This window comes from Embiotoca jacksoni, unplaced genomic scaffold (genome assembly GCF_022577435.1).
Source record: "Embiotoca jacksoni isolate LCO1_2020_lvr unplaced genomic scaffold, fEmbJac1.0.p SCAF_22, whole genome shotgun sequence".
Classification (NCBI taxonomy): Eukaryota; Metazoa; Chordata; class Actinopteri; family Embiotocidae; genus Embiotoca; species Embiotoca jacksoni.
The window spans coordinates 1,865,077-1,880,711 of record NW_027185363.1 but is presented as its reverse complement, the minus strand read 5'-3'; the positions used below and the strand labels follow the sequence as shown (position 1 = coordinate 1,880,711).

Here is a 15,635-nt window from a genome sequence, read left to right as displayed (position 1 = left end):
AACTGTGAACTTTTTTTTATTGAATTTATACAACCTGCCGAAGGCATTGTGTGTGTGTGGGACTGGTGAAGTGGTTGTTCCCACTGCCTGCAGGTCGTTCTACAACAACTACGCTGTACACGTATTTCTAACATAACAAGGTAGGTGCATCTGCTTCAAACACTGGCTATATACAGCAGTTACCAACATCCCAGCATTTCATTTTGAAACTCATTTCGTTTGTGATGCTCTCCTCCACTTTCAGTTGGTGAGGCTGTTATTTTTGCCGGTCCACAGCTCTCGTAGTTCCACCTTACATCCGAGATCTCTGAGGGCTGCTTTGGCCACATCGCTGCAGTCTTTGTGGGTCTGTACTGCCTGAGCTAGCAAGGCCTCTGCTCCCATCTCCAAGATCGTTTGGTTGTAGTTCTGGCTGCGTGAAACCAGGTTTCTCAACAACATGCATGCTTGTTTCTGTTTATAAAGGGAGAGAAAACACAAACATAAAGACTTGGGTCTCCTTCGCCACATGAGAATATTAGTTATTAATAACTTCATATTACCTGTACATTGACAGCATTAGTGTGAGCCTTCATAGCCTGCACAGCAGCCAAAGCACCTCCGTTCTCCATGATGACTTGGCAGTTGCTGGGTTTACGTAAAGCAAGGAAAGAGAGGCATGCACAGCCCTGCTCACACACCTAAAGCAGAGCATTAACATGATCTTAGAATATTTGTTGCCTCCCAGTATGACTTAAAATTCCTTTTTTTAATCAACTAAATGTCTAAAATCAAAAGTTCGACATGACATATGTAGTTAATACTTGAGGAAACCCATTCACAGTCGTTACGTATGTAGGTATGACATTTAACTCACACCAGAGTTGCTCATGTGTCTGTTCATGGCGATGACGATGAGTTGAACTCCACCAGCATTAACGATCGCATCTTTCACGTCATCGTTTCCTGCAACAGCTCGCATTGCACTGAAGACCTGCCGAATCAACTCCTGCAAGAAGACAAACAACTCAGAGAGAAGAACAAACACGGGAGTTCAATCTCCAGTTTGTACCATGATCGTTTTTTTGTACTCTACCGCTGACTCATAGCTGTCTGTCAGTAATGTCATGATGAGTTTTAATCCGCCCATATCACAGATGTCTTGACAGAACTCGTTCCTTACAGCCAGATGGGACAGAGTTGCACACAGCTCACTCAGAACAGAAGTATTACCAAGGTGAACTGTGAGGAAGATACACAAGAAATAAACCTATTACATTAATGAAATGTGCCTGCACATAAGTAATCAGAGGAAAATGCAGCAGCTAAATATATATCACTGTGATAAACACACATGAACAAGCTGGTCCTACCTTTGGCAGCTTCAATTAAAACCTTCAGTCCATTGTGCTCAAGAACAATCATCTTGGCGTGCTCATGCGCATTTCCAAATGCAACTCGGACATCATCATCAAAGGTCATGACCCTGAGAGCTGCAGAGGCCTCCTTGACCACCTCGGCACATCCAGCGTGTTGAGTAATAGCACCAGTCAGCAGAGGCAGGACGCCGTCTTTTATTAAATCCTGCCTGTTCTGCTCATGTTTTAAGCAGGAACGACGCACAGCACAGATGGACACACGCATCACTGAGGAATCTGCCTGGTACTTCTTCAGGACATCTAAAAGAAGCTGTTTGCCCTCTGCATTCAACAAGTCTGGTTGTCCATCTATTAATGCGGCCAGAGCAGCCAGCGCAGCCAACAAAGCTTCTTGATCCTCCACACTCTTCTTGCAGTAGGAGAGGATGACGGGGTAGGCATCCTTCTGGGCAGCCAGGTACCTCTGGGCAAATCCAAGTAAACAATGCTCTGTGAAGCATTTCATGTGTGCTGCCACTTCCCCCACACCAGCTGAGTCTTTTCTAATGTGGAGGTTTTCTAAAGCCTGTGAGTGAAGAAAGAGGTGAACACAAAGTGAGATTTGGGCAACGGGTACTTTCTGCATTAAGTCGAAACAGGTCAAGACTCACCTGTAAGATCTCGTGTTTTTGATCTTCTTGATTGTCAACAGTTGATCCAGCTGGGACAGCTTTTACTATACAGCTTAGGTCCACACCTGTATATACGCATAAGATAGGGGTTAATGCTCTGACTCAAAACACAATATGAATTAGACGCAACAAAAAATGTCAAAAGGTCACAATAATGTAATTAGTGAACCCACTAACATCTCAGGAGTGTACAGTAAGAATAAAAGGCTTGGTGTGAATGTGTTCTCCTCTTCATATCTGCAAACTTTAAGGCTAATGACAAAAAACAGAAGGTGGATCTCAGTATTCTGGTGCAGTCTAAATTTGTTTATGGGTCACAGGACCTTTATCCAAGACAGAGGCCTCCAGTTTATTAGGGAATGAAGGAGGAGGAAAATTACTTTGCAAGACCTCTCCCACAAAAGTACACAGATGTCAGTCTGTACCGTGACAATGAGTGTTTAAATGATCTGTTCGTGAGACAGCTGTTGTCATTTTTGAAAAAGAGAAAATGTAAAACTTTAGCGCGGCAAAAACAAATTCTCTGAAAGTTTCCTGAGCACTATACCAGTGTAATCATCCATCATCAGATCTCATGATTGCTGTAAGATGTCCCATTAGAGATCCAACTCCTGACATAATAATAATAATAATTTAGGACTTAAGTTGAGTGACTTAAGCATCTGCAGTTAGACCATTAAGGATTTAATTTATTTGGTAGAGCATATAACAGTTAAGACATCTTGACATTTTATATCTGTATATCTCACTGGTGTTTTTCTGATTCTCCCTGGAGATCATAATGGACTTGTCTTCACTCCGCGGAAAGTCAGTAAGAATAAGTCAACAACAACAACAACAACAACCACCACCTACGAGACACTGTAATTACTATGACGTTTACCTTGAGACACAAACTGCTCCGCAGCCTCCCTCAAAGCCTCATCGGGCCTCATCTCAAACTCATCCATGTTCTCCCTGACAGCAGCATCAAAGGTTTCCTGCGTGATCCTCCGTATCGCCATTTTGTCAAGTTATTGTCCAGTCTGAATAAAGACGTAGCAGAAGTGATATCAGATGATGAGGGAGACAAAAAAAACAACACATTTGCATTGAGGTGATTCAGCCAGTGATGATAACGTCCGTTATCGTTAGCTGATATATTTTTGATTGACCTGCTGATGTTTGAAGAGACACCGTTCAATAAAGCTGCTGCTGTATTTAAATTCGTTGGGTTTTTTTTTTCATTGAATAAAAGTCACCTTAAAGAAATTCATCAAATCCTACTTACGCAAAGCTACAGACAGCCTCTCCGGCGAGCAGACAATTCAGCGTAACGACGTAAGTGAATAGAAAATTCCGCCATATGTCCCACACATACATTTGCTCCCTTGGAACATAGACCGTAAAACATTGGTTCCACTAATTTTTTTTTTTTTTTAATATATATCTATCACCGAGGGTGTGTCTCGTATAAAAAAAATAAAAAAATAAAAAATAGTAGGTAATGTGTTATCAAGGCAAGATAAGTGATATGTAAGCATCGAAACATGGAACGCAAAATTGAAAGTAAAATGAAACTTTTAAGTGGTAGTTTTATTTTTGACGAATTTCCCTTCAAAATAAAGGAGGCTTCGTCGTATTGTATAATATTCCTTTGTCTCGGAGACATATGAAGTGAAATACCCTTTATTGGTGTGAATATTAGATTTTTGTAATCTCAAGCGAGTACAATAAACGTAATTTCAACAAAACGTATGTTGTGTTTGTTTTATTCATATGATCTTATTTCACAAAACAACAACCGGAGGTTGTTATTGCCCTGAGTAGCATGGCAGCGAGCCCGGAGGTCCCGCAGCCCTGGTACCTGGTACCTGGCCCTGCTGGGCTTTGCCGAACATTTCCGCACGTCGAGTCCGCCGAAGATCAGTCTTTGCGTTCACTGTTTGCAGGCAGTGTTTCAGTTCAAGCCGCCTGCGAGGGTCGAGGCCCGGACGCACCTCCAGCTGGGCTCGGTGCTGTACCGCCACACAAAGAACAGCGAGCTGGCCCAGACTCGGCTGGAGAAAGCGGTGAGCAGAGGCCATGTTTCTGTTTGATACCGGGCTGTAGTGTAATGAATCATTTATTAGAAGCGTGTCCACCAGTGTGTGATGCTTTTATTTTAATACTTTCATACTGACACTAATACTTTGCCGTCTTATTTTCTTTCCCCAGTGGTTCATATCACAACAAGTATCCTTTTTTTATGTATAGGAAAATGCATTCAAACTAATACAAGGTGTGTTGCATATCCGGCAAACCAATATATCATTTTATGAAGTGGAGATTTTACAGTGGCACTAAGAGGTAGTAAAATTCTTTATTGGTGTATGTCAGATCTCTCAATTTGAAGATGTCAAGTTTGAAGCTGCCAGTATTCTGTCAGAGTTCTACTGTCAACAGGTCGGTGCATCCCTCTCCTGACATGTCATCCTGTCATAATGATAATGCAATGTGAAAAGAAGTCATTGGGAAACTTTAGTTTAAAGTTTAATAACGTTAAAATGCATATTATGTTATAACTTTTATACATAAGTAAAATAATATTTAGCTTTTTGGTCTCTTGTTTTAAAGAACCTGGGAAACCAGTGCTGCGGAAGGCGATCCAGATTTCTCAGCAAACTCCCTACTGGCACTGCAGGCTGCTTTTTCAGCTGGCAGTAAGAAGTGTTATGCATCAAAAACGTATTTTGGCAAGTTGATTTGAAGCATGTTTAATTGATGTGCGTGATGTTTTTCTCTCTGTTCAGCAACTACACGCACTAGAGAAAGATTTAGTGTCTGCCTGTGACCTCTTAGGAGTGGGTGCGGAGTACGCAAGAGTCATGGGATCAGAATACACGAGGTAAACAGATCACTGAAAGGTTGTGCATTGATCTGTGCTGGTGCGTTTTCTCACATTAAATGTGTTGTTCTTTGTTTTCCCTGCAGAGCTCTATTCTTACTGAGTAAAGGAATGGTAAGATTAAGTCTTTCTTTGATAACTAAAGACACTTTACATATTATTTGTGCAACGCTGATAACTGTACGTGCATTTGCGGCTCTGCAGCTGCTGCTGATGGAGAGGAAGCTGAGAGAGGTGTACCCGCTGCTGACGCTGTGTGGGACGATCGTGGAGAACTGGCAGGGAAACCCCATTCAGAAGGAGTCTCTGAGAGTCTTCTTCCTAGTGCTGCAGGTTACACTACCTAGATGCTGGACAGGTACAACTATATTCCCATTTTTCATTATTGACCCTCAATATCAAACCAATGCCAGGCTCAGATACATTGGTGTAATAATTGTATCATATTTTGTCTGCATTTCTCATATAAACATTTGACATTTTTAAAGTAAATAAACATATTTAGTGAACAGTTTTGGCTCCACGTCTCTAACTTGTACCAAAAACTTGTAATTTGAATAAATTGATGGATTATAATGTAAATTGGTAACGTCAATGTTCAGAGAGGAAAGTGTATGGCTTTGCAGTTGTTTGGTAACTAAAATTTGATGCTCTTGTTTTGTTGTCTGTTTCATGTTTATGGTTTAAAATATTTACTATTCTTTATATAAAAGTCTTTATACATACTGTTGGTTTTAGGTAAAGAGTGTGAAGCCGTGTCTGAAGCAGCTTCAGCAGTGTATCCAGACCATCTCCACTCTCCACGATGATGAGCTCCTTCCCACTAATCCAGCAGCCCTCTTCCACTGGCTACCTAAGGAGCACATGTGTGTGCTTGTGTACCTGGTGAGACTTTGTCACACCTACACAGCTTCTGAAAGATATGAATATTCTGAAAATCTAGTGCAAAATGTGTTTGTTTTTTTTGTGTGTGCAAAAGGTGACAGTGATGCACTCCATGCAGGCAGGCTACTTGGAGAAAGCACAGAAGTACACAGACAAAGCTCTCATGCAGCTGGAGAAGCTGAAGAGTAAGTTTGTTGGAACACACTCACTGATTATCTCCCCCTCGATGACAGTGTTAATGACTCGACTCTGATCTGTCTGCATGTGCTCCAAGTGCTGGACAACACTCCTATCCTGTTCACATTCCAAGTCATCCTGCTGGAGCACATCATCATGTGCCGGCTGGTCACCGGACACAAGGCCTTACAAGAAGTGAGTCATCAGTAGGAGAGATTCAGGTGTTTGTTGCCAGACAGTTGTTGATTATGAACAAAGAAACACTCTCTAACAGCAACGTCCTCTGGAGATTGTGTGAACTTTGGGATTGTAGATTCAGATTGTGATGATTTGTGTTCAGATTTCTCAGGTGTGTCAGCTGTGCCAGCAGTCTCCCAGGCTGTTTACAAATCATGCAGCCCAGCTTCATACACTGCTGGTGAGTGCAAGCAAAGAAAACATGGACATTTTTCTCATTTATGGTGTTGTTTAAGTTGGGGACGGAGTAAAGAACTGAACTGCTTACTGTTTACAACACATAATGTGAACCATTCACACATCTGTCTTCTCCTTTTCTGTGTCAGGGCCTTTACTGTATCTCAGTGAACTGCATGGATAACGCTGAGGCACAGTTTACTGCTGCTCTACAGGTGAGTTGCATATTGTCACTTTTATATATCTGATTTATTTCTTCTTTTCTGTTTAGTTTATCAGCTCATTATGGACTGTGAACTCTCTCTGAATTCTTGAGTTCATTCGGATATTGGAAACTCAGTAGAATATTAAAAATAGAGCCCAGCCTAGCACATCAATTTTGGATATATAAAGTTTAAATGTTTGATAACCACATATCGGTCAATAAGCAATATTGGAAATTTGTTTGCTTCCTAATATGACTATCGGCCAAAAGAACTCTAATATTGTTTGGGCTCTAACTAAAAATATACTTGTTTGTTTGCATAAGTTCCTGAAAGCTAATTTTTGAAGGCACAAAGGAAGCGCGTGTCAGCACTGAATGTAACAAAGGAATCATTTGTTGTATAAAAGCTCTGGTTCTGTTATCCAGCATCTATCTCGTTCTTTTTCTCTTTCTTCTGTCAGATGACAACACACCAGGAGCTGTGGACGTTCATAGTGACAAACCTGGCCAGCGTCTACATCCATGAAGGGAACAGACAGCAAGAGGTCAGAGAACTGCGGCCTCCTCAAACATTTAAACATGTTCAAAAGCACATGTATGTATTGATTTTCTTCTGTGGTCCTCACCTATTTTTTTGAATAAACAGCTGTACAGCCTTTTACAGAGGATTAACCCTGATCACAACTTTCCTGTAAGGTAACTATAGATGCTTTGTAGACAACAACACATTACTTAATTTGTTCCAAGTTTTTTTGCAATATTTTAAAATAATGTAACTTTGACCTCTGCAGCTCTCATTGTCTACGAGCTGCAGCGTTTTACATCAGAGGGCTGCTGTCTTTTTTTCCAGGGACGTTACAACGAGGCAAAGTAAGAACAGCTTCTGTTTAATTTAGTAAAATTTGACTTTGTTCTTTTGTTTATAATAAGAGATATTAACATGTAAGCTTGTATCAACAGAAGATTTCTAAGGGAGACTCTGAAGATGTCGAATGCGGAGGATCTAAACAGGCTGACTGCCTGCTCACTCGTCCTGCTGGGACACATCTTCTTTGTTTTAGGCAACAACAGGGTGAGTCCACCAACCACCACTGTGCCTATCCGTTAGACCACATGCAGCAGCCGTATGCTTATCTTCAGTCTGCATATGTGATCTTGACTGCATGTTTGCTTCTAAATATCCTGCAGGAAAGTAACAATATGGTGGTTCCTGCCATGCAGCTGGCCAGTAAGATCCCAGACATCTGTCCAGCTCTGGTCCTCTGTACTTCTCAAAGGTAGAGCTGTCACTCATGCTCCACTCACAGTTTGTGATGTTAAGTTTCAGGAAAAAACTTAATTTACCCATTTGATCAAATAAGAAAGTCTAAATTCTTGACATGAGCTCCTCACAAGCTGAAATGGTCATTGAAACTACATCCTACAGAAAATAAGATGATATTTGATTTATCCCCAAAGGGAAAATTCACATTTCTGAAGAGAGCCTGAAGGGGGCGCAAGAGCCCAGCACATGGAGTGTCTCAAAATGGAATGGCTTCAACCTCGAGTAAACGTTCATCTGCCAGTTTATTAGGTACATCTTGTTAAAGCTATTAAAGGCTAATCCAACAGTCCTGCAATAGATATCTTCCACATAAAGATTCTAATGTTGAGTTTGTTCAAATATTGTAGAGAGGTTCTGATTCAACCTAATGATCATTTTGGACGATGCAGTTTGTGGTGTTGAACTATACAGCTGTGTTGGGTTACCCGTTATCATAGGTTTGATAATCCTCATTGATATATATGGACGATATTCTTATTTTGTAACTATTATAATTTTTTTATCCCACAGATAACTGCACACATGAACACACCATGACATCACTTTGATATATTTCTCGCGCAGACGAAAAATATTGTATCCACCAGCCATCAGAAAAGTGTTGTTTTTTGTTGTTGTCACTCTATAATACTATATTAATTTATATATAATATATTGTCACTTTGTAACACTATCATAACTGAAGCAGTTTATTTTCCAACGTACCACTGTGCCCCAATATTCAGCATGCTGGGAGAGATCCCTTGCAGAGCAGACAGTCATATGCATTTCTCATCCAGTTATACGGTAGCATCAATACATCACACAGTGATGTAAGGATTGGACGGGGCTTGGGGAAAACAGCAAAGTGGGTGAAGAAACACTTAATCACACTGCAAGAACTCAATACATTTAAAAGCTTATTCAAGGTTAGATCTAGTGTTTGGATCTAAAGTCATGAAACATCCACTATCATCACTACTTTTACTAGGATTTCTTTCCCCCAGCAGATCTGAACAACGCCTGTGGAAACACCATGGATGCCCACGAGGCAGCTCAGATGCATCAGAACTTCTCCCAGAAACTCCTACAAAACCACATCGCAGCCTGCAGCCTCCCCGAGCACAACCTCATCAGTGTGAGCACAGCATCAACCAGTCATACTGTAAACAGTGAGTCACTTCACCTCGCTTGAGTTTTCAAAGAAACTTTTGTGTTGCAGTGGACAGACGGCCTCCCACCTGTGCAGTTTCAGCCTCAGAACGGGCCGACAACCACTCTGGCCAGCCTGCTCTGAGAACAAGACTCTGAGGGGGGAAAGCCAGACGAGCTGCTGGAGGGAAAATTACATAAGAAGACTGAGCAAAAATAACAGGAGAAGCAGCTGATAAAAGGGTAAGAAGACAGGGAGAGTAATGAAATTAAAAAGAAGGCCTGCTGCTCTGTGTCATTTGGATGACTTCCACTCAGTGCATGCCTTCACCTATTTGGGGCACTGGGGCTTCAGGACTGGATTTTAAGCAATTAAAGTTTCCTTTGAAAGATAAGGTGTTCTACCACCTCAAAAACTTAAGGAAAAGTTGGACATTTTGGGAAAAAATTTATGATAATTGCTACCACCTTTATATTTGGACGGTATATCTGAAGTAACCTCCAGGATTTGGTTAATTTAGCTCAATAGCAAGAATGAAAACAGCTGCTGTAGCTCAGTCCAAAGAGAACAAAATCCACCTTAAAGCCCATTAACTAATAGGGCTGCAACTAACACTACTATTAGTTCATCTGTTGATTGTTTTCTCGACTGATTGTTTAGCTCTTTGGTCTTTGAAATGTCAGAAAATTTTGAAAAATGTAAACCAATGTTTCCAAAAGCAGCCTAAAATGTCTTGTTTTGCCTTAATAAACAGTCCACAAACAAAAGATATTCAGTTAATTGTCATGGCAGATTAAAGGAACCAGAAAATACTCACATTAACAGAGCTTTTCATTCAAAGATGCCTCAAAACAATTAATTGATTTTCAAAACTATTGGGAGACAAATTTTCTGTCTACCAACTAATCATAACTGACGTGCTACAATATATCTATGTAAAACCAGTAGTATTTGTTATATAACTGAACTGATTTGTCACATTCATTTACCTTATCTCTTAACATTTTCATGCCAGACCATCATGAGGACATTGTAATTTTGGATGAAATAAAGTAAAAAATATAGCTTTTAGCTGTTAAAGTTAAATTACTGTTAAATTTGAACAATCCATTGGTCAAACAGACAGTGAAGTTGGATTCAGTCTGTTGTCGTGCATAAACTGAATACTGTTATTTCAGAGCACTGGTTGGACAGTTGTGACAGCATTAGTTGGGATACATTTGGATATACACTACATACACAATATATCTGTAATAATCTTAATGTGGTGTAGTGACACGTTTGATGTGTAGTTTATTCACTGAAAAGGTACAAATGTCACCATTCACATTGAGCTGAGACAATTAAAAATGATTTTAGTTATGACACCAGCTTATCGTATTACATAAAAGTAACCACCGGCTTGCTTGACCTTCAACACTATTAAAAGTGTCAACATGTTTTCAGACTGTGATGCATCCAAAGAGTATCTGGCCATTTTTTCTGAACACACTTGCTACCTGACTGTGCTTCCCTTCAGAGTTTTGCTGTTTCACGCTCACTGTGTTTGTATGCTGTGCACAATTTGCCTGTGGTTGAGAAACCAGTAATAATAGTCATATTTCTGATAAATAGGATTGACTTTTACCTCTTTGTACAAATGTTGTTTCATGATGAAACTCACCTTTTTATTTTTTTTCATGTGAACCTTTTGGAAAAACTTGGTTTTTTTTTCACTCCAGTTTTCCTGTTATACACATTTCTTCCAAATGATGGCAATATAAATCTGTATTTAAATAACTTATTTATTTAACGTTGCTTTTCATTGGACCAGATGCATTTTTATTTGTCAGTATGGTTAATTACAGTTTTGATATATTATCAAGTAACTGGTACAACTACGAATTAAACTATGCTAATGTAGGAAAGGTAAAAAAAAAATTGTTTTATCTTTTAAAGACAGGTTTCTATACTGATAGTTTATTTTGATAGATTTCAAAATAAACTACTGATTGATTTGCATATTGACGACTTCAATAACAAAGCGAGTATAGATGCTGTTTATTTTATGGGCATTTTACAGCATATTATAAAAGGGAACGTTTAATTTGTGTTATTCCTGTTTTAACTGCTTCACTTCAACACTTCAATTACTTTTTTTAATAAATAAAAATTCACAAGTTGAATCATTTGAATGTTATTGAATAAACCCGTAAAGTTTGACTGTAATTGACTGAATACAGAGAAATGCAGATGCTGAGTGAATGAAGAAAAGTCGGTGGAGTAGATAACACTGACTGTTTTTGTTGTGTTCGCACTGTACTTTAGTGAAGCAACAAAATGCTACTTGAAAATGATCACACCAGAGATGTTTGCATGATTAGCCCCCTTAGTACAAACAGTCCATTTACATCACAGCTGCTGTGATGTATTTGAATTTGAATGTACTATTTCAGTTGTTTAATGCCTCCACTGATTTCCATTAATTTCCCTACATCATAAGAAATTTGTAAAAAGACTCTTGATACTTGCCTGACTCGCACTGTGAAATCTGCATTAATTAATGTCACAGTCACTTTATTGTGTTTGAGCAGGCAACTCAAATCAGTCTGCACTTCCACCCACTGCCGTCTGTCTGGGTTCTCTTTTTTTACGTTAGTACACAGAAATAAATGGGAAATAAATAATTCCTGAAACAGTAGGACAGATACATCCAAAGATCTAAAACGTCATAGCATTCATTTAAAAACAGTGCACAAATGTGTGTGCAGCTATGAAGTCCAGTAGCTAAGGAGTGCTCCTCTAGGACCACACAGCAGTTTTATTTTGAAATCCAAATTTGAAAGCAATTTAACAACCACAAGAGCTTAAGTTTTACATTATAACTGCTCTTTAAAGGGTTAAAGCTTTAGGCAGTAATCAGTCATAAAAGGCTGAAGAAATAACAAAAAACATAAAAAACTAGAAAGTAAAATATAATGGCCAAAATTAAACTCCTGGATGTTGCTGGGTTAATGTGAACTCTGTGTGACAGTGTCTGTACAATTCATGCTTAGCCAAAGTTTCCTCAAGAAAAAAAAGTACACACATTGTGGTTTTGCTATTATATAAACTCAGGAGGGGGATTAGTTTTATAATAATGTTGTTGTATAGAAACACTACACGCATTGTGCTGTATGTGAAAATCAATGCTCCCAATCCAGGGGCTGGCCTCTGAGGAACAGCAGATGAAAAAGTGTGTCTAATGCAGCAGCCATCAAGAGGGAAATGAAGATCATCAACTTGTGAAGCCATTTTGTCTTTGAGGTGACCCTATGTTTAAAAAACGGAAGTCAAAATTGTATTTGAGTGTGTGAGTTGCAGAAGATGTTGGGTGAAAAGGAAATGTGGTGTGTGTGATACAACACACTCAAACCTGAATATCCTTCACAGAAAACCAAATGTTAGCTGTTTGAACACAACCACAGTTCACTCGGGGTGATATATTTGCCCCTCGGTGGACCAGTTGTTTTGAAAACCTGTCCTCTCCAGGGAGGTCTACATGCATGTGAGGTGAATGAAGGCACACCGGGGGCAGAGGGTGACAGGGTTTTTCCTCCTGAGCAGCCAGCCTTCAGAGTCCTGCCACAGAGGGAGACAGAGGGACACACGTGATGGTGACTCCATTATAGCTTCATTACACTGATTATATGTAACGACATCTGCATTTATTGTTCTTTAGAAGAGGTCTGGGAAGGATTTACAAGTTCAGTTTAAATGTCATAAATCAAAGATGTTTATAGTACTAATGAAACTGCCCGGTTTAAACGTTAATTGCAATTGGCAATGCCATTTTACTGAATCTGAGTAATCTGTGCCATTAACTGTGTTCATTAATTTACCTATTAAGAGATAAGATATAGTAGTACTATATTTTACGTTGTTCAGTAAGTTGGAGGAAAAAAAGGCTAATAAGATGCGGGACACAGTCTGAATCACGTAATATTGTCTTTACAAATTTATAGCCTAGCCTATAAACAAATAGCACAAATATGTGCTTTGAGTAAAAAGTAACGCTTCATATAAAATGTCAATCATACGAGACCCAGTTTGGACTAAATTATTGCTGTTTATAAAGTAAACGTAAGGATGAATATTACCTTAGATATGAAGTTGTTTACATTTTATTGTGAAATTTTACACATGATCGTCTTTGCTTTTCAAGCATGAACTTGCAGCCTATCATATACGTCGGTATTTAAGAGACCCCTCCGAGAGCTCATCTTTTTTTATTTATATAAATAAATATAGCCTATATTTCAAAATGAAGTTAATTCCACCACATGATCTTGTTTTTTTCTCTCCTCCATCATGTCCTCGTGCCTGATGCTGCCGGAGGAATGTGTTTTCACCAGAGGAGGAGGGTTGGTGAGAAGTGAAAACTTTTGGGACGCTCTAGGTGTCTTGGACGTAGCTGCTGAAAGGAGTCATTTCCTGCCAAATAGTGAGCCCCGTCTAATCGTGACTGCAGCAGCTACTTCCTGCATTGTTACAGTGCTTAATGAGGATTAAGTTGAAGCTGTCATGTTGCAACGGGCGGCCATTAGGCCTGCTCCACACGGAGAGGACGACAGAGAGGAGAGAGGAGCTGGAGGCTGACCTTGTCTCAGCCTCATTTCATAACTGATCCCGTTACCTGGACAGGACCTGCTGTCTGACTCTGTTCTGTCAAATTGTACATAGATCTATTTTTAAACCTGGTTTAGTGTCTAATCTTAATTCAGACCCCACCCTCCCAGCATATAAAATATATATAAAACCTATAAAGGGGTTGTTTTTAAAGATTAATCAGTTTTTACTGATTAGGGTGCCATAGACAGGTCTTTATATATTTAAAGGACTTACTGAGGTCCTGAATCCAAGACATCACAATGCACCCACCACCCACAAGAAAAAAAAATCTGACAACCCACCCAAAGACTCCAAAAATAATTTATTTATTTCTATTTTACTTATTTGTTTTTGAATATATTACTCATCAAAGCCATCCACGGTCCCCAGAAGATGAATCCATGTGGTATTTCCCCGCCGTTTTATCAAGCAGCAGGTAAACGAGTTACTTATCCAGTATGTCATTTATATTTTCCACGTGTGTCCTAATGGCTTACAAGTCCCTGACTTTTGCTCATGCACTGCCATGAGTTAGACAAGGTGGACCTCTCTGTTTTAGAGTAAAATGTTTCGACGTGTTGGTACTAACATTAATTTGTTTTTATCTTTTCATTCCAAGTAAAATGTAAAATGTTGAAAGTGACCAAAGTCCCACGAAATATAAATACAGAGGATGTGACCTCAGTACTCACAAGTGCAGCTACAACGCTGATTGTTTTCTAATACAGCGGTTAGGGCAACACACTTGTCCCCTTGTTCACAGGAACAGCAACACTCATCATTACCAGTTATTGCCAGTGTTGTCTTTATTTGATTTTAGCATTGTGCAGGGCGATTATGAGAAGGTGGCCCCTTGGTGCAGGTTTGATTGCTTTTATACGAGACAATCTGTGGCCTCTGGCGATGGAGTGGTAGAATGAGAGGGACATCAACAATCAGACCTGATGACACAGCATCATCTAGAGAGAGCTCTTTTTTTTTTGTCATTTAAAGAACATCAGTGAGGCTGACGAAGCAGTCCAACCCCCCCACCTGTTGGAGAATAGCATCCCCTGCCCACTTCAGTCTTCATGGTAAAACTGGTACTTTTACTGTGTTTGCATTTATATGCGTGTTTGTGGATGAATGAGGATTAGTTCAGTTCACAGGGACGCTTTGAAGGGATGCAGGTCTAGTCATGAAAGAGGAAGCCAGCTGGAGCTTTTACAGAGGCGACTCTGCCACTGACGTTGTAACCCTGCTGAGAGCGTTCTGGACTTGCATGTTTGGATGTGTGACTGCAGGCCTGGCGCGTTAAATCAACCCTCCTCTGATCCCCGCTGTGAGACATACAGGAAATACCCTATGTTTTTTGGATTCATGACATAAGACTCGACTCAGAGTTGCATCACTGTTGCAGTGATGCTGAGTCAGGAGATAATAGAGGATGGTGTCGGAAATGTCTTTTGTCAAATTGGTAAGAGAAAGGATATAGTGTGAGATATTTTAAATCTTTAATTTGGGGTGAGGGAGACAAGTGTGAAGCTGTGGTTGGACTTTAAAAGAGGAGATAATTATAAGATGCTGAGGATATGATGCAGGTCCCTGCAGAGACACTGGAGGGACCTAGGGAGATGATTTAGCAGGTGTCAGATCACAGTCTGAGTTTGAGGGATAATATGATGCTGGATTTTATGAGTATAGGGAAAATAATACACTCTACTTCATATCTATATCATACTGTATCAACATGGGTACAGGTTGTGTATTTACTGGACTTCCCGTAATGGCTTGATTGACCTATTTTGGGGCATAAATCAGGTATTGGCCCCTGTTAAACCCATTGCCTCTAACTTTCTATCAAGCACAATGCTCACAGGGTACTACATGGCCCCCAGGTTTACTGCCAGTTATTGGTTGTAATCTGATTAACCAGAGCTTTATTTAGGAGTATGTTATAAACACAAGGCTATTTTGATTAAACATGTGTCCTTG

At 39.8% G+C, this 15,635-nt stretch overlaps 2 protein-coding genes across 2 annotated transcripts; one reads left to right on the top strand and one right to left on the bottom strand.

The window, feature by feature from the left end:
* On the bottom strand, window positions 1–3,388 carry armc6 (armadillo repeat containing 6). The gene is made up of 8 exons (XM_069157167.1): window positions 3,300–3,388; window positions 2,913–3,054; window positions 2,009–2,094; window positions 1,353–1,923; window positions 1,076–1,221; window positions 857–988; window positions 543–680; window positions 1–453 (listed from the first exon to the last, which is right to left on the bottom strand). Exons 2-8 carry the CDS (start codon window positions 3,031–3,033, stop codon window positions 241–243), a joined length of 1,407 nt encoding a protein of 468 aa, XP_069013268.1. The 5' UTR covers window positions 3,034–3,054; window positions 3,300–3,388; the 3' UTR covers window positions 1–240.
* Window positions 3,389–3,558: 170 nt separating this feature from the next.
* On the top strand, window positions 3,559–11,197 carry mau2 (MAU2 sister chromatid cohesion factor). The gene is given in 23 exon segments (XM_069157984.1): window positions 3,559–3,577; window positions 3,839–4,080; window positions 4,226–4,243; window positions 4,388–4,457; window positions 4,625–4,710; window positions 4,801–4,895; window positions 4,982–5,009; window positions 5,100–5,230; window positions 5,232–5,253; window positions 5,634–5,780; window positions 5,875–5,965; window positions 6,055–6,152; window positions 6,298–6,375; window positions 6,521–6,586; window positions 7,038–7,121; window positions 7,223–7,272; window positions 7,368–7,416; window positions 7,418–7,446; window positions 7,537–7,648; window positions 7,765–7,817; window positions 7,819–7,853; window positions 8,890–9,017; window positions 9,102–11,197. Coding segments are annotated over 23 exon segments (1,806 nt in total). The 3' UTR covers window positions 9,177–11,197.
* Window positions 11,198–15,635: the final 4,438 nt, after the last annotated feature.